General features: G+C 46.7%; 1 protein-coding gene across 3 annotated transcripts in view; it reads left to right on the forward strand.

Moving 5' to 3' along the window:
• The window catches only part of LOC119437328 (thiopurine S-methyltransferase), a 114,350-nt gene that overhangs the window by 81,234 nt on the left and 7,985 nt on the right, over positions 1-25,131 (forward strand). For all 3 annotated transcript variants that reach the window (XM_049660442.1, XM_037704377.2, XM_049660443.1), the window contains exons 6-8: positions 13,790-13,867; positions 18,213-18,298; positions 19,367-19,411. In XM_049660442.1, the coding sequence (XP_049516399.1) occupies positions 13,790-13,867; positions 18,213-18,298; positions 19,367-19,411 (209 nt within the window). The remainder of the gene's footprint in view (positions 1-13,789; positions 13,868-18,212; positions 18,299-19,366; positions 19,412-25,131) is intronic.

Genomic DNA, 25,131 nt, shown 5'->3' on the forward strand with positions numbered 1-25,131 from the left:
TGCAGGCGTGTAGAAACTACCGAAACGGTAGGGTCTGCGTGGCAGCCGCCAAGATAATAAATGAACACAAGGACCTTGGCGCAATCAAACTCATCTGGATACCAGGTCATACTGGCATAGGGGGAAATGAACTCGCCCACATGGTGGCCACTGCGCACGCAACATACCAGTGCCACCGCGACAGTGAGGCGAGCATCAAACCCGAACCGGTAGACTGGAGCCGATCGGCAATCCTCGAATATTACAGGAGAGCTCGAATGAAATTCGCCCCACCCCATCGGAAACTAAGCAAAACGGAACAAGTCACTTGGAGAAGGTTGCAAACTAAAACTTACCCGCACCTGCATCTCCTACACAAAATAGATAAACAGAGGTATCCAGATGAGTGCCCGTGGTGCGGGGCCGAGCCCACGCTGGACCACATCACGTGGGAATGCGCCAAGGCTCCTCAAGACAACATACACGAAACCACAACGCGAGAGGGATGGGAGGCCCTGCTCTCCAGCTCGGAGGAGGCGGCCCAGAGAGCTGCCACACTCCAGGCCAGCCGCAGAGCACACGCCAGCGGAGCCCTAGAATAGGGGCCCCGACCAACCTGAAGACCGCTCGTCCTATATTTTTTACAATAAATGTTTTCTACTACTACGACAATGCAACTACGGCTATCACGTTCGCTCCCATTGCAGCGCGCCCGACGCGGCAGGCCGCAGCTTTTTTATTGCGATAGCAATTATATGGACACTGTTGTATAGTGTAACCAGCAGGGGTTACACTTCAGCGCCACCATTACAGTATAAATAGCCTACCCAAGCAGGGGGGCGTGTCTTAAGATATGTGTTTGTACCGGCCAGTCGTCGTCAATAAACCTCTTGCGCAACTGTCGTCTCTTTAATAATGGCGACGAGGACGGGATGAACCACCGGCCCTGATTCAAGCAGTAGCAGGCATCATGGACAACGATCTGCCACCGTCCTCTAGCCACCAATCGTTCGTCGGGCGCCTGACGGAATTCTGTACCACGACAGGTAACATGACTATCTACTTCGAGCGGTTCGAGGCTTTTGCGAGAGTGAATAAGCTGGACGAACAAATCAAGACGGACGTTCTTATCACGATAGTCGGTGACAGCGCGTATGCCACATTGCTGAACACAATGTTTCCGGACGCTCCTGAAAAGAATACGTATCAAGAGATAAAACAGATGTTTCTGAACCATTACGCGCCAAAGCGGTCGATAGTCACGGAGCGTTACAACTTCCATAAACGCACATAGGAATCCCGGGAGGCAGTTGACGACTTCATCGTGGAATTGAAGCGGTTGGCAACGAACTGCTCATTTGGAACGTTTTTAACTGAGGCGCTCAGAGACCAGAGGTGCTATTTTGTAGCTATGACTTTCAAAGTCACAATGCCTTTTTGCGCGACGTCACCGCTTCTGTAAATGGTGTATACGTAGCACGATGTTTTTTGAATAGTCCAATCAACAGCTCCCTCCGTTGGGCGGATTAAAGTGCCTAGATTTTCTGCTCTTTTTTTAGAAAGCAAAAATATATATATATATATATATCTAGGGACTTTAGGGTGGATGTGTCTTTCGTGGTCTCTTCTCTTTTTCTGGGGCCTTTGTAGCAAATTTGTTTTGTGAGAAGACATTTAATAAAAGCGCACGTCCATCCTTTGTAAAGCAAATTTGTTTTGCAACCTTACAACGTGAAAGCGGCTGTTGCATAAAGAAAATCGAACGAAAGTGCTCCTATTTTTGAAGCCGTAGCCACATATTTGTCGAATGTACATCCAATCCATGGCGTTGAGCGCATGCAAAATGGCGGTTTCTGTTGGAGCCGAGCAGCTGACTGTCGCATCACCGTGGGTTTACGCTAGTCCATTCCGCAATGTGGCATACGCGCTGTCACCGACTATCGTGATAAGAACGTCCGTCTTGATTTGTTCGTCAAGCTTATTCACTCTCGCAAAAGCCTCGAACCGCTCGAAGAAGATAGTCATGTTACCTGTCGTGGTACAGAATTCCGTCAAGCGCCCGACGAACGATTGGTGGCTAGAGGACGGTGGCAGATCGTTGTCCATGATGCCTGCTACTGCTTGCTGCTTGAATCAGGGCCGGTGGATCATCCCGTCCATGTTCCATAAGTGATTTCGGCCCACGACTGTGTACTTTCGTCTGAGAAGAAATTCAGACGTGGCTTCCGGGAAACGTGAGATAGAAGAAAGAGGTGAGTAAATATTTTCGTGTAGTGCTTGCATTGTTGTGTGGTTTTCGCTTCATGTGTTGAATGGCGTGTGATCCTTTCTTTTTTTTAGGAAGAGCCAACAAGAATTATTCATAGCAGTGCAGAACATAGTGTATCGAGAACTGTCAAGACACCGCTACGACAGAACAATAGCTTCGTCAAAGTGATTGCAGCGACGGCAACTCTTCCTCGGTCAGGCGCCCCTGCACTGACGGTTCCGCTCCGAGAAAGGAGCTGCTAGAACGGTAAATGTGAGTAGCGACGTTAAGTTCTTTTACATTAATAGTGTAAAAAGGTAAAACAGAGTAATCAAATCGAAGTGAGTGTTTTATGCAGGCGATAAGTTTAGACAAAATGTTTGCCTTACTGTGTTGTGGTCGGCCTGAGATTCTCTTTTTTAGAAAGGCTTCAAAATGTCTGCGAAAGGCCCACGCGTGTCGTAGGAACAGGCCGCTATTCTGTTTCACTTTATCGAGCAGCATCCATGCCTGCTTCTACTAAGTTCTCGCCCCGTACGAGTTCTGCTCGAAAAAACGAGCTGGGGGAGGAGGTAGAGCCCGTCTAAATGAACAGCGGTAGACAAGCCGCTGGCTAGGCCAGCATGTGCTGACCTCTGTATTAATTGTATCGATCAGTAAACAAGCGTAGTGCTGTGATGTACATTTACAAATTTACATGTAGTATCGTGATGATCATTTCTTGTACACATTTGCAGGATATAACTGGCAATATCTAGGCACCTATGTGGCTAAAAGAAAAAAAGTCAAGTTCAAGTAGCCATGTAATACATTTTGATGGGCCACAAATATATTTTCGGTGTCTCAATCTAGAGTGACGATAGCATTATTGCAGTAACTCCAAAGCCTGCAAATGCAGACTTATACAACAACATACCAAGGCCTTGTTTGTGAGCTTCTGTAAGTAAATTTTAAGTTATTTTCTTGCAAACAGCACCATAAGGCACAGATGGCTGGCCTGCGGCAGCTAACAGAAGAAGTGCGCAGCCTGTGGGACATACAGCAGCAGTGCCTCGAGGAGCAGTGGCGGTCTCAGGGGATGAATCAACACCTCCCAGCTGTTGCTGGCTGCACTTTCTCATGGTGCAAGCCAAGCCCCTCACCCATTTCAGGCCCCCCATTAAATGTAGAGAAGCATAGGCAAGGAATTTTTCATCACATTTTTTAATCACCTAAAAAAATTCACTGATGTAGTAATGATGGTATGAAGTCAGACTATGGCTGGTTTGCATCAAACAATTGCTTATGTCACCCTTTAATGCAACCACAAATAGCATAGCAGATGCAGCATGATTTCATGCTTGAATTGATACTGCAGCAATAGGCGTGTCCACGCCATCAGGCTCACCTGCACAAGTGCCAGTAAGCCTGGTGCTGCGAGCATTCTGACTGTGGAATTGAAATTTCCAGGCGCCTGATTGCTGTCATGTCAATGTGCGCATGAGGCCGCACCACAATTTCATCCTGTCTCACCAAATAGTGGCGATCACTTCTTGAGAGGCGGGAGAATTCGGACCTTGATATAACATTGAAAACAACCTATGAACACACACACACACAAATGTGATGAGAATCCCTTGCCTACACTCCTTCATTTAATTTGTATATTTGTGACTATCAAAGTATGACATTTTTTTTTTGTAACTCCACGACAGCATGTTCCTTTCAAATGTGGTGATGTGCTTACACATCTGGCTGTGATAAGTATGGTTCTGTGGGTGCGTGATGATTTATGCACCTCTAAATTCTTTTCTGGTACAGTTTAACCTGGGTGCTATTTCTGTGTAACTATGGTTTGCACAGTAGTTTTATGAAACAATGTGTGCCGTTACTTGTAATATTTTAGATGCATGTGCAAGGGGATGTGATATTTATACAAGGTGATGTGATATATACTGCATGTCTCTATTACTGCAGCCTGGTGATTTTCACGGTTCTTTAATGTAATTGCTATTGCATGTGATGTGTGCATAAACACGTTTAACTTTAAAAAAGGGCTGTAGGTTGAAGAATAAAGAAAGTTGCAGTTTTGTTTGATGCTTTTATTGACATGTCACTGCTACATTTGCAGTGCTAGCTTGCACTATAAAAATGTTACTGTGTAACATTTCAGTTATTGACTACTATTTACAAGTGAGGGCACTTGGCAGAAATCTACGTGAACACACTTCACGGCAGTCACACCGCTTGAATGTTGGATGACCAGTTGACAGCATTTTCAGGAAATTTTCCTGTTGTTGCGAGAGAAAAGGGTGCAGGACCTAGAAGGTGTGCGTGTAACAGCACATTCGATGGAGCAGAAGGTGTGATGTGCACTGTGCATTTTGGCTTTTGTGAGCTTCACTGCCCGAGTAGAAAGCGAGGAGACGAACGCTAATGTCCTTCATTACATAAGGGGAGCGGAGAACTGTCAGGGGTACCAGCAAGAAAAAATGCTACAAAATAAAACTGCACGCTACATCCATGGCACACAGGGCATCTACATGACGACAGCAGCAGCAAGCAAATGACAAACACTTGTAGAAGCCACTTAATTTTAGTTTGCTTTCAATCTTATATGTTACCACTATATAGTCTGTTTTACTTATTATAAATGTAATGTCTACATAACCCTCGACTACACAACTTTTACATTTCTCTACAAATCGTTAATGCTTTTCATTACGTAGACATCAACTACAACTGAGTATGGAAAAAGTTTTGTCAGCAATTTCACAGCATTAAATGCACAATGCAATTATTTTGTATCTGTTAGACCACCACATCTTGCTGACACTACAACAGCGTGTACGCACCTAGCAATGCTCACAATGCTTTTGACGTCGCAAATGCAGTCACACACTCCTCAAGTAATGCATGTGCTGCGCACGGGTTGTGTCGAACAGGCCGATTACACTGTCTCGGACAGCCCGCCCTCTCAGATAATTCAATCGAGACCCGCTGTTTCGGGGCACACCATGTGGTATGGGGTCGCCGTTGTTATCGAGCTCGCTACTACTGCTGGTGCTGCTGTCATCACTTTCATCATCGTCGTCTTTGTCGCCCTCAGACAGCCGAAGGTTGTGTGTGCAACACAGCACATGCAGCGACAATATTGGCCGCACGTTCTGGCTCGTAGAGGAGGGTTCGGTACGGCTGCAGACAGCGGAAACGGCTCATCAAGAGCCCAATACACCTCTCCACTATGGAACGCAAGGTGGCATGTGCTGTGTTGTACTTCCCCTCGGCTGTTTGCATAGGAGGATGGCCGGGAACCGGGGTCAAGAGCCACGAATCCAAGGCGTAGCCGCTGTCACCTGCATGAAAATGGAAATGGTGCACTGAGTACTGCTCTGACGAGAGGCAAGTTGACAACTGAGGAAAGTTACAGCATCATTCAACAAAGGTAGGGTTCAGACGTAGCAGACCTCACATTGTCGTGAGTCCCAAGTAAGAGCACGAGTTGGGCATGTCCACCCCGACACAAACTGTTAACCAAATTACAAGCATACTACTCGGTGCCCCCCTGAAGATGAAGAAATCAACACTTAGTGGTGCTACCAATGATAAAGTAGTAGCACTAATACGTGTTGCTTTCTTCTGCTCCTGGCAGGTACTTGGTAGAATGCTTGTAACTTAACACTTTTAAAATTGTCAGTGCTAGCACTAATTGGTTTGATTTTTTCTACTTAAGCAGGCACTTACTCGTGTGCATGGTATTTAGTTATAAGTTTGTGTTGAGGCGGACATGGCGTTCTATTCCCTAATGAAGTGTGATTGCGACAAAAAATGTTTTGTCTTACCGATGAAGTATACACCCGGGTTCGCGATGCGCCCCGCCTGGAACCGCCGGCGCAGCCATCTCGTCCGCCAGACGAATGAGTCGTGATCTGACCCTGGTCACATGGGATACACGGTCAGGATCCTCATGTCCACGTCGCAGATCTGTGGAAAATGTGAGCGGATAAAGTCCGCGTTGACGAGTGCAACACAACTGTCAAAAGAATGAGCAGCACTAGAGAACATGACGTATACTTACGAACTTGCAGTTTTCGGCGTAGTAGCCCTTCCGAGACATGAACGCAGTATTGCGCTCACCCTTGGGTGCGATAATGGCAATGAGGCCACCGTCCGTGCATTCGATCACGCCGGGAATAGCGCCGCGCCGAAGGAAACCCTCCTTCATGACTGCCTTTTCTTCGGACGTCTTCGGAAAATGGTCACACTTGTTGCAGACCCCTGCGTTTACGACAACCTCGGCCAGGCGTGGCACGCACTCCATATGCGCACTCACTCCCGGTCGACTGCGACACCCGCCGGATCGTCTCCTCGCTCCCTACGGACGCTTGCTCCCGGTGGCAAAGAAGCGCAGCGCGCACAACACCTTCCGCTCCACCGACAGTCCCGTCGGTCGCTCCGCTTCTAGTTACCCCGCCAGTTCCTCGCACAACAACCGCACCGTTTCCTTCGAGAGAGGAAAATGCCGTCGAAAATGGTCATCCGGCATGTCAAACGCGCCGTGTGGCTCTCCGTGTCCGCGTCGGCGACGGCGAACAGCCACTGCAGGGGGCAGCCATTTTTTATGCGTTCTGAAACGACCCTACCTCCAGCGGTGCTAAAAACTTTTGCTGCGCATAATGAGTACGTCAACGTCATTTTGACGTAGCGGGTTTCCGCGGGCACCTGACGTCGCGTGATTGACAGACAACATGGGCGCGGCCCGGCCATTTTCGACCAATGGCAGCCGGGTGATGACGTCAAAAGTCATCGGCGAAAGTAATAGAATTGCTAAAAAATAGCACCCCAGCTTGTCGTGGGTGTGCGCAGTGAGGCGATTCGATGCAAGCTTTTGGCCGCTGAAGATGACAAGGGCCTAACATAGGACAAGGCGTGTGTCATCGCCACGTCCATGGAAGCCGCGGAAAACCACGCGAGGGAGATGCTACGAGGACTAGGTGCGACCCGAGAACAAGAGGACGACGTCAAGTGGCAACGCGGCGACAGCGCAGCGACTAGGTGACAGTGCAGCGACTACGACCACGCGATGGATGTGTTATCGGGACGGGACGAGATGTGACCCGAGAACAAGAGGACGACGTCAAGTGGCGATGCGGTGACAGTGCCGCTACTACGCGATTGACCATCGACTGTCGACGACGTGGTACGGCGGCTGCCAGGAAAAGGTCCGCTGACAAGGACAGGATGCGGTCTTGTTTTCGTTTTGGGGGTCGCCACCACCAGCAAGACTGTCGGCATATCAAGGCAAGGTGCTATAGTTGTTCGCAGACGGGACATTTAGCTATTATGTGTAAGAGAAGGCAGAGCAATTTCACCGCGGAAGAGTACGTGTCTAGCTTAGAATTGTACGCGTTAGGAGAGAGTTCATGCAGCCGTACAAAGTTGATATGAATGTAAATGGGCAAACCATTGCCATGGAAATAGACACAGGCTCAGCAGTATCTATTATGGCGAGAAGCGAATTTGTGAAATATTGTGGACATCTGCCATATCAACCTGTGCAGTTTCGCTTAAGGACATACAATGCCTCAAGCATTCCCTTGAAGGGCAGTGTCACTGTAAATGTAGCTCATGACGGCAATTCTTTTAGACTGCCACTCGTGATAGCTGCGAATGAACAGGGGCGCACGGTACCGCCATTGCTTGGCCGAGACTGGTTGAAGCATATTCGCCTAAACTGGTCACATGTGTTGCGAGTGAATACAATCGCTAAACAGGAGGGGTTGCTAGACAAGTACAAGGATGTGTTCACGGGCCCAATTGGAACTATTAAGGGGTTTGTGGGCTCCATCGTTTTGAAGCAGGGAGTGCAACATGTATTCTTTAAAGCCAGACCAGTGCCGTACGCCCTGAAAGACAAAGTTGAAAATGAATTGAAGGAGTTGGAATCGGCAGGTGTGTGGTACCCGGTGCGTGAAAGCCAATGGGCAACCCCTGTCGTAGCAGTACTGAAGAGTGATGGAGAAGCCGTCAGGCTCTGTGGTGACTACCATGTGTCTTTAAACCCCTGTATTACGGTTGCCCACTACACGCTACCATTGCCTGAAGATGTGTTTGCGTCGTTGGCAGGGGGAACTTGTTTCAGTGTGCTTGATTTATCGAAAGCGTACTTGCAACTTCGAATGGGTGATCTTTCGCAAGAGTTGCTAACGATAAATACGCACCTTGGCCTTTTCCGTTTCACGCGTTTACCGTTTGGTCTCGCGCGCGCACCTGCCATTTTCCAATAAGTGATGGCTCCAGTATTGGCTGGCTTGGAGGTCACAGTGTGCTATCTCGATGATGGTCTCATAGCAGGAAAGACCGAACACGAGTGCCTGAGACGCACCGAACAAGTGCTGCAGAGACTACGGAAGCATGGGATACGTGCCAACGCTGATAAATGTCAATTTCCTAAAAACCGCGTCTGCTATCTTGGTCACGAAATTGACGCGGTTGGCATGCATCCCACGAAAGATAAAGTAGAAGCCATATTGAGGGCCCCTACTCCGACTGCTGTCTCTGAATTGAAGGCTTTCCTAGGGTTGGTGAATTTTTACGCTAGATTTCTTTCCCAAACAGCCACGACCTTAGGACCGCTCTGTAAGCTCCTCAGAAAAGATTGTCCGTGGGAATGGACAAAAGAGTGTGAAACCAGCTTTCAGAACTCCAAGCTGCTTCTGAGCGAGGACTCAGTGCTAGCTTTGTACGATGGAAAACAAACCGCTGCGATTAACATGTGACGCATTGGCATACGGCCTTGGAGCGGTGCTCGCGCACACCGAAGGTAGCTGCGAGAGACCTATCGCATTCACGTCACGCACGCTTACAGCGGCCGAAAGAAACTATGCACAAATTGAGCGCGAAGCTCTTCGCCGGTATTTTGTAATGATGCCTTTAAAGTAATAATGCCTTTTCGCGCTTATCGCGCTTTGTCAGAGGTCAGAGCGACGGTCCGCTCGCGTTATCAATGGGATCAGCTGGCTGTGAGCCGTGGATGATAAGACAAGTGTAAAATGTGTCATAAGGCGTCGCTAGAAAATCGCGGCCCTGGCCTATATTTTTGGCATTAAAAAGTTTCATAAGTACTTGTTTGGTCGGCAGTTCGAAATAGTGACTTATCAGCCGCTGAGGCAGTTGTTTGATCCGAAGAGACACAGCAGTCAAGTAGCGATAGCAAGAGTGCAGCGATGGAAAAATGTTTTAGCTTGTTATCAGTATGTCATCAAGTACAAGAAGGGCCAACAAGTGGGCCACGCAGATGGCTTATCGAGGCTCCCGTTAAAAACACCTATGGGGAAGAACAAGAAATAATTTTTTTTCGCCTTTATCAGAGGTTCCGTTTACAGCCCAGGAAGTGGCTGAAGAAACAAGCAGGGATGAAGTTCTGAGAGCGGTAGTAGACATGACGTGGCGCGTTTGGCCTCAAGAAACAGAAGAGCAATACCGCCCGTATTTTAATCGTCGACGGGAGTTGTCGATAGAGCAGGGTTGTTTGCTGTGGAACCTTCGGTTTGTTATCCCGAAAGCTCTTAGGCCAAGTGTTCTATCTTTATTACACGAGAGCCACCCAGGAATGACGAAAATCAAAATGCTGGCGCGTAGTTGGATTTAGTGGCCAAATCTTGATGCAGAACTGGAAGACTGGTACGAGCGTGCGAGGTCTGTCAAAGTGTACGGAATTCTGCGCAATCCGTACCGGTGCAACCGTGGCCAATAGCTCAAACGCTTGGGAGAGGGTTCATTTAGATTTTGCGGAAGTGGAAGGGAGATCATTGCTGCTGATGGTAGACGCATACTCAAAATGGCTCGAGGTAAGAGTAATGCACGGCACATCAGCCTTGGCCACGGTGGAGGCGGTAAGGAGCAGCTTTGCGGCGTATGGCCTGCCTAGTGTTGTTGTGACCGACAACGGTCCACAATTTAGATCCAGGGAATTTCAACACTTCTTGGAACAAAACGGCGTAAAGTCACTTTTCACGCCCCCGTATCACCCCCAGTCAAAGCGTGCAGTGGAAAGGTTGATGCAGACCACGAAGAGGGGGATCTTGAAATTACAGCTAGAAGATGAAAGAGCCGGACGGACGCGGTCGTTACAACACCGCATTGATAATTTCTTGTTTTCATACAGGACGACGCCGCACTCGTTCACAGAATCAGCGCCCTGCGAGTTGTTTCTTGGACGAAAAGTCCGAACCAGACTGTCCATGCTGAAACCGTGCAGGATGAAAGTGTGGAAAAACAGAAAAGAAAAAAAATAAGCTCACGGCAGATGCAAGAAGGGGTAACAGCCGGGACTTTACGCATCGCAACGAAAGGGTGAATTGGTGGCCAGGGAAAATTGTAAAGAAGGTGTCAAAACTGACGCTCCTGGTGCGCGTAGATGGGGTTCTTAGGTATTGCCATGGCGATCACTTAGGATGTAAAGTGGAATCGCCAACGGCTCCCTGGTCCGAAATAACGCTGTCGGAGAGCGCAGATACCCATGCGAGGTACTCCCCGAAATTTTACCGAGGGAGGGGGCATTAGACGCAGTCACGTCCACTCAGCAGGCGGCGCCATTAGCAGAGGGCCAAGCAACCAAACTCCCCCTTCCCCACAGCAGCCAGTCGGACTAGTGCCCCTGCGGCGATCCACTAGGATCCGGCTCGTGCCCGAAAGGTACGGGTACCAGTTGCCAAATAAAAGGGAAGAAAGGTGGTGTATATTGTAACCAGCAGGGGGCCACGCTTGTGGGCACTCCAGCGCCACCATTACAGTACAGTATAAATAGCCTACCCAAGCAGGGGGGTGTGTCTTAAGATATGTGTTTGTACCTGCCAGTCGTCGTCAATAAACCTCTTGCGCAACTGTCGTCTCTTTAACAGACACTTCAACCGGATTTCTGCCGTCGGCGTCGCCGTCGCCGTGAGGTTCCGTATAAAGTACAAGGGCGTGAAAATTGTCTCCGCGCGCCGTATGCACGAGCGAAAGATCGCGGGAGACGCGCGCTATCACGGAGAGCGAACGCACCGCGGAAAGCAAACGCGACCGTCGCGCGAAAGGCCGTGGGGGTATGGGAGGGAGGGAGGGAGAGAGGCGGGGCGACGCTGTGCTCTGGCACCAAAGGCGTATCTTGCAACCGGGCGCAAGGGAAACTTGCCACTCATTCTCCCACGCGAAAGCAAGAAAGCGGGAAGGCAGCGCGGGAGAGGGAGGGGGGGCACAGCTTCTACTCTGCCAACTACTGCGCTCGTACTTTGCCCGGCTGTGGCGTTCGCCCGCACCGTCTGTTATCTCCACACGGCTCTGACCTTTGTATGCGCTGTGCATTCGCGGCTCACTTTCCGTTGAAGCGATATACCGTACGAACCTTCGCCCGCTGCGGCGGCTGCGCTTGCTTCCACCGTTTTGACAGTCGTTGTCTGCGGTCATTCAGTGTGATCTATTCATGTTTGCTTGTGCACGCTGACACCACGTTTGTTAATTCAGTTAGTTAGCGAATGTGCCCAAGTTTATGCAGCCGATAAAACTACTATCCCTACTCCGAATAGCTCTCTAGTAATTTGCTATCGCCATTGATGCTTCGCCTTTCGGGCGAAACTGCGACATTTTTTTATCCAGCAGCCGTTACCCCACGCTCAGAAAGTCGAGTGTCTTACCCACTGGGCTAAACACCCATGTTTGCAGAAAGCAAATATATCTGAGCCATATGAATGTGTTGTACCGCGTTGTCAGTGTTGTCGCGCAACACAGACAGATAAGCAGCTAATCAGTGATCAGGACGAGGAGGAATGATGATGGGTTATACGGGTCTGATCGGGGTTGACAATGATTCGACGCGGATGGATAAGCTGCTAAAGAGCGATAAGGGCTCATAATGGTCGGAGCAATTCTGATAAGGTTGACAAGGGTCGGATCGTGATACAATCTTGTTGTACTATGACCGATAAATTTTGATAAGGGTTGGATCGAGTCCCATAAAGTTGACAACGACCGATAAGGGTTGATAAGAGTATGATTAAAGCCAGTAAGATTGAAAACGACCGATAAGGCTTGATAACGGTTGGATCAAGTTCGATAAAGGTTGATAAATGTTGGATCGAGTCCGATAAAGTTCATAACAGCTGATAATTGTTGATAAGGGTTTATACTGGTCGGATCAATAGCCAAAACAAATTATAAGGCCAACTAAGCATCCTTTAATGAGCCACCATCTACTGCTTCTTCAATCGCGGTTACCGACATATGTCGCGTCTTATGCGTGCAGCGTGGAGATGAGCAAGTGGCACAATGCTTACGCATACTTAGACATACTTACGCATACTTAGTGGAGCTTCTGCATAATTCTTTCTCTTCTGTTCTCGTTTTGGTGTGGTCTAGCTGCTTATATACATTGGTCACTTGTATGTAATAAATCTTTAGTTGAAAGAGTGTTTCTGTTTTATTCCTCCCATTCATGTTTGTGTCTGCTTTTGGTACTGGTAGGTTATGAAATTATGGGAGCTTGTTTTGTGAATACTGACAGCAAATCACTTTCTGTAAGAGAAAGTTTAAGCACCTGCCACCCAGAATATCTGTACTTCACTAAACAATAATTCTGCATAGGGATATCAGGTGAAAAAATTACGGCCGATGCTCCTTTCAGGAGGTTTATCGTCGTGGTGAACATTATATATTGGCTCCTTATTCGCGCGTTTGCGAGCCAAACGTTCTTCTCTTCCTCCGAGGGTTAGGGTAGCTCTGCCAATTCCTTGAAGTTCTGGCGCATGACGCAGAAGCAACACTCACCTTCTTTGGTCGAGGAACGTTTGCAGTCCGAGAGGAGCAGCAGCTGTGCAGAGTGGCGACCGGCGACCGGTGTCCAATTATTGCACCAATGAGCGTGCGCTTCCGCGCCAGGTGCGCGCCAATTGCGCGGTAGCTGAACCTCTAGTGCACGAAGATGGCGGAGCTTCGGAGTGCTGCGGGTATTGTGGCCTTCCTGACCAGAGGACCCTGAAGTTCCAAATTATCATATGATCACGTGACTCACCTTAAGTCAACGCTTAGTGCATAGATAACACAGATTGGCTATTTTCAAACTCCTAAAGTTATCTGCTCGCCCAACCAAGAAATGCAGTTTTATTTTAAATTTCACTAATTAGCTACTGCATATATCCTCATGACGTTTTGTATTAGAGACAATATTTGGTTTAGATTAAGATTGTGGCATTATTTTGGTGTATTTGAAAGTGGGAAATTGATTTTTAATGTTAATTATAAAATTAAAATTGATCTTACATGGCCTCGATGAGCGCTTCCTATATAACGCTTCCCATTGACAACGCAATAAGGACACAGAAAAACACAACGTAAACAGCATTTTCAGTTGGACTTGTTGCTTGCTCATCGTTACAGGTGTACACCGTAGATATCTCAGGAAGACGAAAGGACGCACAAAAAAGGCACTCGCAGCACTGCACTTTAAACAAAATATTTACTTTGCCGGCAATCGCTCTCTTTTGTCGACGTTAATTCTATCTCTTGTCATCATGCATGTTGAGCATGTTCTCTTTTGACTTTCAGCTCGAAACCCAGTCTGATGGACGTGGTGTTTGATCGGGCATCACTGTGCATCATGGAGTCACAGGTTGATCGGCAAAGGTACGTCTAATTGCTATGTCTAAATGCTATGGTGAACTTTACAACCACTTAAAGTTGATCAAGTTGGTGCGGATTGAGGTTATTGAAAGGCTAGCGGGGAAACACCGATATACAGATGATTATGATATATGGGTTTTATTTCCGCAAGGGCCAGGGATGGCCAAAGAGCGCCACACGGATACAGAAAGGAATAGAAACCCCAGAAAGGCCGAAGTATCAACTGAAAAGTATGTAGTAAGTGATCCTTTTCGTTTTTATTGCGATAACGATTATATGGACACTCTAAGCGCATTTCTGCCGTCGCCGTGAGCTTCTGCATAAAGTCCAACGGCGATAAAATCGTTGCCGCGCGCCGTCTGCTTTGTGTGCAAGTGAAAGCATATGAGGTAAAGCCCCTCAGTAAAAGAAAAGTAGCGCCATCTCCTCTCTCCTCCACCTGCGCTGGCGTTCACTCTCTCTTCTGTCGACCGTGACTCCCACTACGCGGTGCTGAACTAGCAGACGCTCTCCGAATGAAACGCTGTGGCTACGTGTCGCTCGCGCTTTGAACTCGTATTTTGATCGGAATTTTGATCGGAACTCGTATTTTGATCGGAACGAGAGCACGTATAAATGCCGTTCCGCTTAGATGGCTGTACTATTAGCGGTGATACAGTGCGCCTAAAACATCTAAGTCGGGCTTTAACTGAGCCAGCCAAGTCTTCTATACCGTTTTCCTTTTTTAGCTCGCCGCCAGCACAGGTACTTATCTCTTATTCTGCTACTTATCGCCGGGAAATCTTGTATACCGTTTTCCTTTTTCAGCTCGCCGCCAACACAGGTCCTTATCTCTTGTTCTACTACGCGATACCCGACTAGAATAGTAAGCACACTTTTCACGCGTAGCACTTTCTACCATTTTCGAGATAGTTATCGGTCCTCGAGGATCTAGGACGATTGCGACAAGTTTTAGCGACAAGAACATTGATCTTCACCGACCACCGAGTAGAGTTTTTGCTGAAGGCACAAAGTCGCCTTAACTAAATAGCCCTAATAAGTTCGTCTTTCCGCATGTAAGCGCCCATTTTTCCTATACGTACCGTCACCGCTTCGTAACATACTGTGATACTCAAAACGTGCCGTTCACATACATTCAGGCCACACAAACACAACGCCATGGATTGTATAACAGAGTCAACAAAAACCACGTGCGTTTGAAGACATGATGAAATCCGGCCACGAAAGTTGCAAATGCTGCGCGAGCATGCAGCGCGAACAGTGCGGCACTTAGGAGGGAGAAAAACTAACGAAGCCTCACACAGCAAGTGGCAGCATGTGAGATTAGGGATCATTGAAGAATCGCTCGCTTACCTCGCACAGCCGGCACCATTGTGTTGGGTTGAAATCAGCCCGGCTGATTCTTTGAAGCCAGACCTTCCTCTGCGCCGCGTGTCGCTTCGCAGATGGAATCCGGAAAAGTCTCTTGCCGTCTGTTTCGCGTGTTCTGCACCCGAATGCCGAGCAACACGGCATCGCGAACACTACACCTTAAAAGCGCAAAGGAGACGCGATGCGTGGTGCCTCCATACACCGCTCGCAATGGTCTGGCACCGCGATGGCGGCGGGAGCAAAAAACAAGCAAGAAAAAAGCGCGCGAGAGCACGTGACAGCATTTGGCCAATCGGAGGGCCGAGCGCCGTGAGAACGGGTAGGAGAGGAGGAAAGCGGCGATCTTCAAAACATGGCGCAACTTTTTTTATTGAGGGGCTTTAATATGAGGGTGAGCCAGCAATCGCAGCTCAATGAAGCGCATGCGAGGGAGGAAGGCAGGCTGGAAGCGCACGGTCTTCTTTCGCACGCGAGGCACGGGTGCGAGGCGACGGAGAGGGAGGGGGGTGCGTACTGCGCCGTCGGTTGCTGCTCACAGCGCGGCCGCCCGGGCGCCGCATCTTGAAAGCGATCTTGATTTGGGCGAAGTGCGCACCCGCTCTGGCCTCATCTTCAAAGCGATCTGCGATGGGGACAAAGTGCATGCGCCGAGTGCCGGTAGTTTCGTATGCTTTGTGCTTTCGACGTTCACGTTGAACCGAGACGAGAGACAGCGCGTAGGTCAATTTACCTGCTGCTGCTGGCGCACTTTCTCACTCCGACGTTTTCACGGCGAGTTTCCGCGGTCATCGAGTGAGATGTGTTCATGTTTACCTGTGCGCACTTGACACCCTGCTGGCCTATTTAGTTAGTAAGCGGATGTTTACAACTTTACACGGCTCATTGAACGAAGCCTTGCTTCGTATAGCTATCAACTAATTTGCTATCACAATCGATGCTTCGCCTTTCGGGCGAAACCTTGTTTGCACGCCTGCGTTTCAGTATGGACTCGAGGTAACTAGCGGTGCGGCGCCTTTCCGCCTGCCGCTTACCGCTCTCAGGTTTCCGCTTCTCGGTAGTTTTCTCACGTAGCGGCAAGTTTTCGCTGCAGTCGAGATAATCGGTTTTATTATAATTTACTTATTTACAATACCTAAAGCACCTATGTGGGGCAATAGCGTAGGAGGGAATCATCATCATCATCATCAGCCTGTGTTTTATGTCCACTACAGGACGAAGGCCTCTCCCTGCGATCTCCAATTACCCCTGTCTTGCGCTAGCGTATTCCAACTTGCGCCTGCTAATTTCCTAACTTGATCATCCCATATGGTTTTCTGCCGACCTCGACTGCGCTTCCCTTCTCTTGGTATCCATTCTGTAACCCTAATGGTCCACCGGGTTACGTGGTGGCGTGGAGCAGAGGCAGAATACCCGGCTTCAAATCTGAAGGTCGTAAGTTCCAATCCTACTCCAGTCCACCACATTTTCAGGCATGGAGTGGTGCCTGACACCGGCAAGAAAAACAAAATATACTGCCGAGAGCTAGCGGGGCTATACTAGATCAGGTGCAACCAAACTAGGAAGGCCACTAAGCTTCATCAAAGGCACTCCCTCACCAGAACAGGAATTGGCCTCCCTGGTGCAGTACTCGGCCACTACCTCCCTTATGTAGGAGGGAATATTAACATTCAAATACAAAAAATACAAATACATAACACAGCGCAGATTGGTAACACGTCATTGGTAACATGTCAATTGGAACAACTCTGAAATGGCGTTTAAAAATAATAACAGGCAACAAAGTGCCATAAAGAGCCAAGCACAAATGACTAGGAAGAAATAAAGAAAGCATAAACAATAACTTTCAACTCTGCCCAGGCTGACATGAAATATAGCTCTTAAGCACATTGAATAATTTTAATAATAACATTAGGCACCCTTTAAATGCAGGAAGGCCCCTGGAGGTGGAGAAGAGAATCCCGGGCCGAGGAAAGTACGGGGGAGCGCGCTGAGTGCGTGGCAAAGCAACGCCACCTAGGGGGAAGTCTAGGTGACGCTGAGTGAAGAGGGAAGGAGAAAGGAGGCGAAGCGTCGCGGACGAGGGGGTTAGGCAGAAGCGCGCAGGGTTGACCCTCTCTGGCAGTTGCCACGGGTTCCGTGTGCGCTATGGATGTACCGAGTTCGTCTCGTGATAACTCGACCCCGCGCGCCGCATGGTGTATGTGCGAGTGAAAGCGAGCGACGGTGAGCCGATGATGTTGGCTCAATCTCGCGCGCGACGGTGGAAAGCGGGGAGGAAGTGCGCCATCTTCCGTCGCACTCAAGGCACCGAGGGGAGGGAGAGGGGGCGCCCTACTCCGGCGGCTGCTGCGTATGGCGCAGGCGCGGCTGTGCGAGCCCTATCTTTAAATTGAAACATTGCTTCCGGCAATGTTTTTTGCCGGTGTCAGGGGCCACTCCAAGCCTCAATTTGTAGTGGACTCGACTAGGATTCGAGCTTCCGGTCTTCAGATTAGAAGCTCGGTGTTCTACCTTTGCTTCACGCCACCACCACTTTTATTTATTGTGGTAATGCCTTAGTGCTCATTGTCGATATGTATGTTGGGTGAGGCCCATGAAGGAATGGTTTGACACTGCCTTTATATCACCGTCCTCAGATTTTTGTACAGAAAAACTGAAATAAAATGTTTATTGATTGAAGCCGCAGGCGGTAGGAATTGGTGACTGAGTAGGGATCACTACCTGGCGTCGACGTCGTAGAGAAGTCTCAGGCAGGGTCGAGCGCCACTGTCACTACACCGTGTATGCCAGCTCTAGTTTGAAAGTATTCAAACATCTTTTAGTGCCGAGTGTACTTTCCACGAATAGAGTATCCACACGGAGATATGTGTTCTGCTTACGCGCGGCGAGTGCCTTATCAACGACGTACTGTTGTCCCAGTCAGCTACTCTATAGGCCTCCTGTCTCAGTCGATCACATGTTGTTACTCTACTCGCAGGTACGCAAAGCTGATGAAGTCTGTGCTGGCGCCAGCGTACACGTACGTCCTCATTACTTTCAAACATGATGACCAAAGTTACAAAGGTGAGAATGTGTGCACTGAGCAGGCGAGTTGTGTTCAAGAGTAACAACGTGGAGAACTTTATTAGTTGGGTGCACCATTTACCTGGCTGGAGGAAACCAGTGGCACCAAAAGAACTCGATGGCAAGCTATACATGGCATAGGTTGAGAAAAATTAAATAAAAATAGAAACGAATGGGCAGCTGAAAAACGAGGCCACGCAAGCGGTGCTGAAGGTATAGTGAATGCTGAAGCGATTGCATTTGATAAGCGCACATTCAGAAACGACCAAAAACGAAGCAGCATGGCATAAATGATTGGAATCAACATAGTACGCGACTAGATCCAAATATGCTGCAACAAATTTGTTTCATATGTTCTAATCCGTGTGTAACATTGTAGTCCTGTATATAGGATGTACAAATTTAAAGAAAATGTTCACCTAAAAGTGTCTTGCGCCCTCTTCAATAACTATAAGTTCTTTCAGCTCAGACATTGTACTACTCCCGTCGCATCTCTACGAGCAATGCGGCCCTCTCAGCACTTTTGCTACCGGACACTTCCTCAATTCCAGGCTCTTGTTTCGTGTGCGCTTTCATAGCAGCATTTTCCCGTATTCCTTTATGTTTTACGCTCTCCATCCTTTGAGGCTTCTCTGATGTTTGCAAAGCAGGAACGCCCCATCTAAACTCCTGATATAATTGTCTACAACGACTTTAGGAATAAACAAAACACAGCTTGTTTCTGAAATAAATTTAAAACAGCTGTGGCAGTTTACCAGATCGATCACCTTTTCATTGAAAACTTCTGCAGTCATGAAATTACACTAAGCTGCAGCTACAGCATCGGCGCTTTCGATATGGTGGATGCCGAAACTGTGTATCAACGTCCGCAGCAGGCCGTGGACGAAATTTACATTTTTAAGTCTTTACTCCCAATAGCAGTCGCGTTTCACAATCGCTGTAACGTTTGATTATATATTTCCGAATCTTTCCACCTTGTTTGCACACCGTAAACAGGTACTGGCAGAAATTTTACAAATGAATCTACCTTAGGATACAAAATTATCAAACATTTTTCTCCTCTTTCAGGTGTACCCAGAAACGTGAGCGACTGCCATGTGACGGAACTTTTCGGTAAGGGATTGTATGTTATTTTTGTCTTGTGTACTACACGCAGAAACCATGAAAGCTTGAAGACCCGAACACGCCAGCTGCCTGTAGTTGGTTCCTCCCTAAAGGAAAGCTACGGTGCGCAAAAGCAAGAAGATAACAAAACGGTGCATGAAAGTACTAGACGGGGCAATGTCTGCTAGGTTTATTGTTAGGGTTAACATGTAGCAAATTCACAGTAAGGTAATCACGCACGCAACGATTCAGCATACCAAAGAAAGAGTACGCAGAACGTAAACCTAATTAAGTAGTCATTATGCCCATATCTTCGTTCAAACTCGCGCAATAAAAAGCACAAATAAAGCATTAAAATAACAAGACAGGTAAGTAATATTGCAAGGGAACATAAGACTTAGGGAAATTGCAGAAAATCACAGAACAGGCTACTGCGATTCAGGAACTGATAAGCGGTTCACTGAGAGCCAGAGGTGAGAAACAGAAAACCACCGATAGAAAAAAAAGAGGCGAAATGATATCGTGGTATTAAAACCTGGAGCTGTTATTAAAATAGGTGTATTTATTTTCAGTTATTGCACCCACCCTATCACAACCCCCCACAGAGGGTTAACAGTAGGGCTTAACAACAACAACAAAAAAAGAACCTTAAAAGATCCACATGGACAAATAGATCTTAGCAGAAAAGTTATATTGGTTAGAACCAGCTGGTGCACGAAAAGGAAACTTAGAGATATCTTCGTTCAGCAGTAGCTGGAATAATAATAATAACAATAATTATAAACATCGCGAAAAATGGACACCGACAGAGGAACAGTTGACAAATAAATTCTGGCAGAACCCATCTCACGATGACAGTTGACGTTAATGCGATTAGCATTTCCGCAATGTAGTGACACAGCATATGGCCGAATTCTTCACTTTTGTGTTGATTAACTTTCCAATTTTCTTTTACCAACATCTGCTTCACTTCTCTGTAGCTCAACGCTGTTTGTTCAATGCGCGTTTTTATTTCATTCTTTTCACATCAGGTCTTTCTCTTTTGATGCAGACTTTCTCAGTCTGTTTTGCAGCTGACTTCTTCAATTTTTTTTGTTGCCAACTTCTTCATTTCTTTCTTCTTCTTCTGCTTGTTTAGTACAGCCCCTACCAAGCAGCGCATACGCGTTCTTGAGGATTGGCAAATAATGTTCACATACCTTGTGTCAAAGGCCCAGTTGCGCATAACCGATGGCCCAACTTGACTAATCCCAAGTTGTTTATTCGGGCACATACACAGTGGCACACATCCAATGTCCCAAGTTGGCGTGAAAGGGGTTAGATGCGCACATTATACCAAAAAGGGTGTGAAGTTCCCGAAACATGCTCATCATGTAAAAGGACATGCTTGCGTGACCCTACATAATCGCAACCGAATCTCCAGCGAAGCTGTTTGTTTCGAGCCATTGCAATAAGAATTTAAAGTGCCTGTGACTAAATCGCTTACTTTAAAATGTTACCTGTATATGACTGGCCAGCTTGTGAGAGAGCGAGAGAACAACTCTTATAGTAAGCATAAATAAATATTAATATAAAAGGTAACGCCTGTTTTGAATGTTGAGTATGAAGCCCTGCCCCGCATATAACGCTTTTATGTACTTCTTCATTGATTTTTTTCTCAAAGGTCCAGTAATGCATCCACATACATTATATAGCTTCACCAGAACACTGGCAATAAAGACCCCCTTCCTCCTTCTTTTTGCTAAATAGGATGTAAATTGCGTCCGTAGCTCTCTCAGGGCATCGGCATAAATCTTGCGTTGTTAGACACACCGATGACGCTGCGGATCTATTGCGTACATTAATCACTGCGAAGGCCATAATCATTCCACGCACATTGAAGTTCGTCTACATATTACCTTTAACCCGCCCCATATTCCAAACTAATATAAACAAGCTAGCTTTTCTAGGAATTTAGCGGGGAAACCGACAACGGGGAGCCTCGCATAACGCATACGGAAGAGAAAAAAACAATGGTTCGTTAGGTATTTGCAGCACTCCTAATTACCCATACAGAAATATTATTGAGAAGATGTTGCAATAGTATTGGTGAATGAGGAAGATTGTATTGACATCACATTATGTGTTTGTTGAAATTTCATTGAGGTACGTTTTGAGACATCGCATTGAGGCCACAGAAATTTTTTTGGAAGTCAATTGTATTATACATCTGTTCAATATTTTTTTATTCAGCCATCATTGACACACCACTGAGAAATGCATTGTGCTTTTATTGAGATGGCATTGAGATTTCTTTCAAATCAACTACCGAAATATAGTTCAACTTTTAAAGCGCTTTTCAATTTTAGTTCATTTACTCTTGAAAATGCATTCCAATCCCCCATTCTATGCTCTGATGCTTACTAAAAGCACGTACGATATGAATAAAAGCATGTACATTGCGCTTGAGAACGGTACTGGTAACAATATTTTGGAAAATACGGACCCTGAGGCTCGTTCCTGTAAAATATGGACAAGCACCTAACTAGTAAGTAAACGACAGGAAAATAACAAAGCCAAGAGTACACAATTAACAAAGAAAACACACACGGGTGCAAACCCGTGGTATTACTATTGCACGGGTGCCCTGTATATTGCTTCAAGGTTTGCTTATGTGTTGAGTGAAGGTTTGGTTGAGCTGCAATGAACTTTCTCTTCGTTCATTATAATGCGATTAGCCATATTTACCTACATCAGGCGTTTTAGCCTACTTATCTATCTATCTATCTATCTATCTATCTAACCTATTACCCAGACCCAGTGGCCCAAGTTGTCTGCCAGCTTGGGCCACTAGGTATGTCATCTTGGTCATGATGCCGTCATGGCCGTCGTATGGTCGTCATTCCAGCTTTGTCATAACTATCGTCATGTCGTCGTCGTGACGCCTTCTACTCCGACCAACTGGGCCGAGTTGTTTAACAGCTTGGGCCACTGCGTATGCGCTCGTGGTCGTGATGCCGTCGTGGTCGTTGCATTGTCGGCGTTTCTGCTTTGTCAATCACTCTCGTCAAGCCGTCGTCATCACCCCATTGTCCTCATGAAATTGGCGCCATACCGGTTTCATAATGCTATCGTCGTTACATCATTGTCATTCATCATCATCATCATCAGCCTATATTTATGTCCACTGCAGGACGAAGGCCTTTTCCGGCGATCTCCAATTACCCCTGTCTTGCGCAAGCTGATTCCAACTTGCGCCTGCTAATTTTCTAACTTCGTCACTCCACCTAGTTTTCTGCCGTCCTCGGTTGCGCTTCCCTTCTCTTGGTATCCATTCAGTAACCCTAATGGTCCACCGGTTATCCATCCTACGGGTTACATGGCCTGCCCAGCTCCACTTTTTCCTCTTAATGTCAATTAGAATATCGGCTATCCCCTTGTGCTCTCTGATCCACACCGCTCTCTTCCTGTCTCTTAACGTCATTGGCATTGTCATTACACAGTCGTTTTATTCAATTGTCCTCACACCGTCGTGTCGTCTTCCTACAGTCATCCTCATGCATGCGTTGCCCGAGCATAGGCATTCGATCCACGTCATTTTAACTTTGCCATCCGACTGGCGTCATGCCATCGGCGTCACGCTATCGTTTTACCATCGTCATCACTTCAGTAGAGTGATCCCATTGTCGTCGTCATACCATCTTCGTCCTTCGAACGACGTCAATCCTTCTGCGCTACTCTATCGTGCATGAGTGAAAACAGCTATGTAAACCACGTAAATACTGTAAGCGTAGTATCATACGTGCAAACGATGAATTAACATATACAGCCAATACATTACTAAAAATGCAGTTAGCGCTTTTATATTGTGTATACAATGTAGATGCCATAGCACAACAAGCACGCCTATCGTAAGTCAACACAAAGGAAACAAAAACATAATATGTCGCAAAGTACCCAACGACATGAAGCACAGAGTAGGGTTTTTAAAAGTCTGCCAAACATCCAGAAAAAATAAAACAAACGCAGACAAATCATCAGGTATGTAAGCCAAAAGTAAAAAATGAGCCTGCACTATATGAAAGTTACCCAAGAATGATTTGAGGGAAAGAAATTGTACGAGCAGATAAATTTTTAGTTTAGAAATAATCGTTAAGGCGATCACGAAATTTAGAGGCATTATGCTCAGATACGATGTAGTCTGAAAGGTCATCCCATAATCGGATTGCTCCTGCTAGGGCCGATGAGCTAAAAGCATAAGTGTTTCTGTAAATGCTTGCGGAGCTGGTGTTATTGTGTTGTCTGTGTGATGACCGATTGGAAGGTTTAAATTGAACAGATGACGGCCTTTGAAGAAGTTTGTTAAACAGTGATAATAGGGCAGTGCACCGGCAGACGGTTAAACCGACGAAGTGAAAGATAAAGTTTAATGTATGTTAAGTTTGATTGAAAGCTGCTATTACCTGAAATAAATTGACTGACTCTAGGCTAGGAAGTCACATACAGACGAGTTTACATCTTTTCGTTGGGCAAACCGGGAGCGTCTTCTCCAAGTCCCAACAACGATGAAGCTCTGCGCCTCATGGAGGAGTCAGATGCTGAGTAACGACAATGTTGTGTGGCAGATCCGTATAGGTTACATATACTAAACCCCAGCGCGCACATCGAGCGCACAGGCCAACCTCCCTGTCTCTACCACTCTTTTTTTCACCTCGAGCAAGTTTTCAGTGTTACTGGTGATGTATTCACAACAAAAAATCGTATACGATGACCACCGAATTATTTAGAAGCAATTGTTATAGAGATAAGCAAAATATGAAATAATGCAGAGGACGCACTGAAAGTACCAGCTAGGCAAGCTCGTTTTGTTTGCGGTATCTGTGGAATGTTGTGAAAAGTTTGGAGGAAAGTAACCTAGAAGTAATCTATTAGTATTGGGGTCGTTGAATGCCAAATCAACCAGCGTTTTTTCAGACATCACAGGTATATCTGAAAAAAATTCCGCATGTTTATTGAAGTTGAAAACTCGTTTTCTTCGTTTATTTATTTTTGTCAAAATTATGTGGCATTTTCGCAACAATTTATTTTTACTGCCCACCTGAGCTAGAAGGCGGCACTCAACATTTTTTTTTTCAAACGCACATTGCACGATTCAGTCGTTCAAATGGTGTGTATGGCAAAACAAGAAAGTGATGCGAGTGCCAAAATAGCCAATTTTTCCAATATTTGAACACTTCGAGTGCTTTTGGCTCCGGCAAAATCTAGTAAAATTGCAAAGTTTGAATTCATTTCTCGGAACGTAGGAAAACCCAGGAGGCCGAAATTATTTATAGAATGGTAGCCCGGTTAACAGCCGAAAAATATTTGAAGCAGTGGACGTTGGCCGTATACAACATGGCCATTCTTGGCCAGCCTCCCCTTGTCGTAGGTCAAGCGTGTCCTTGCTAAATGTAATCATTCTTAAAAACTTATCACCTTAACCATTGTTAATGGGCTGACTAGTACAATGGAGTAAATTTACTTAACTCCTGCACTGAAAGTTAGCGAGTTAAATCTATTAGTCACTGTATCTAAATGGACATGAACATTGTAACGAAGAAAGGTTTCCACGACATGAGAAGTGCATAATGAGTAGAATACAGCGTTGTTTATAATTACCAAGGCAGAGGTAGCCACCTTTAGGTAAGTACTGAAATAACCGCATCGAGTAAAAAATCAGAAATGCTATAAATTGCCCAAGTCTTATTTAG

The sequence above is a fragment of the Dermacentor silvarum genome, chromosome 1 (assembly GCF_013339745.2).
Source record: "Dermacentor silvarum isolate Dsil-2018 chromosome 1, BIME_Dsil_1.4, whole genome shotgun sequence".
Taxonomy (NCBI): domain Eukaryota; kingdom Metazoa; phylum Arthropoda; class Arachnida; order Ixodida; family Ixodidae; genus Dermacentor; species Dermacentor silvarum.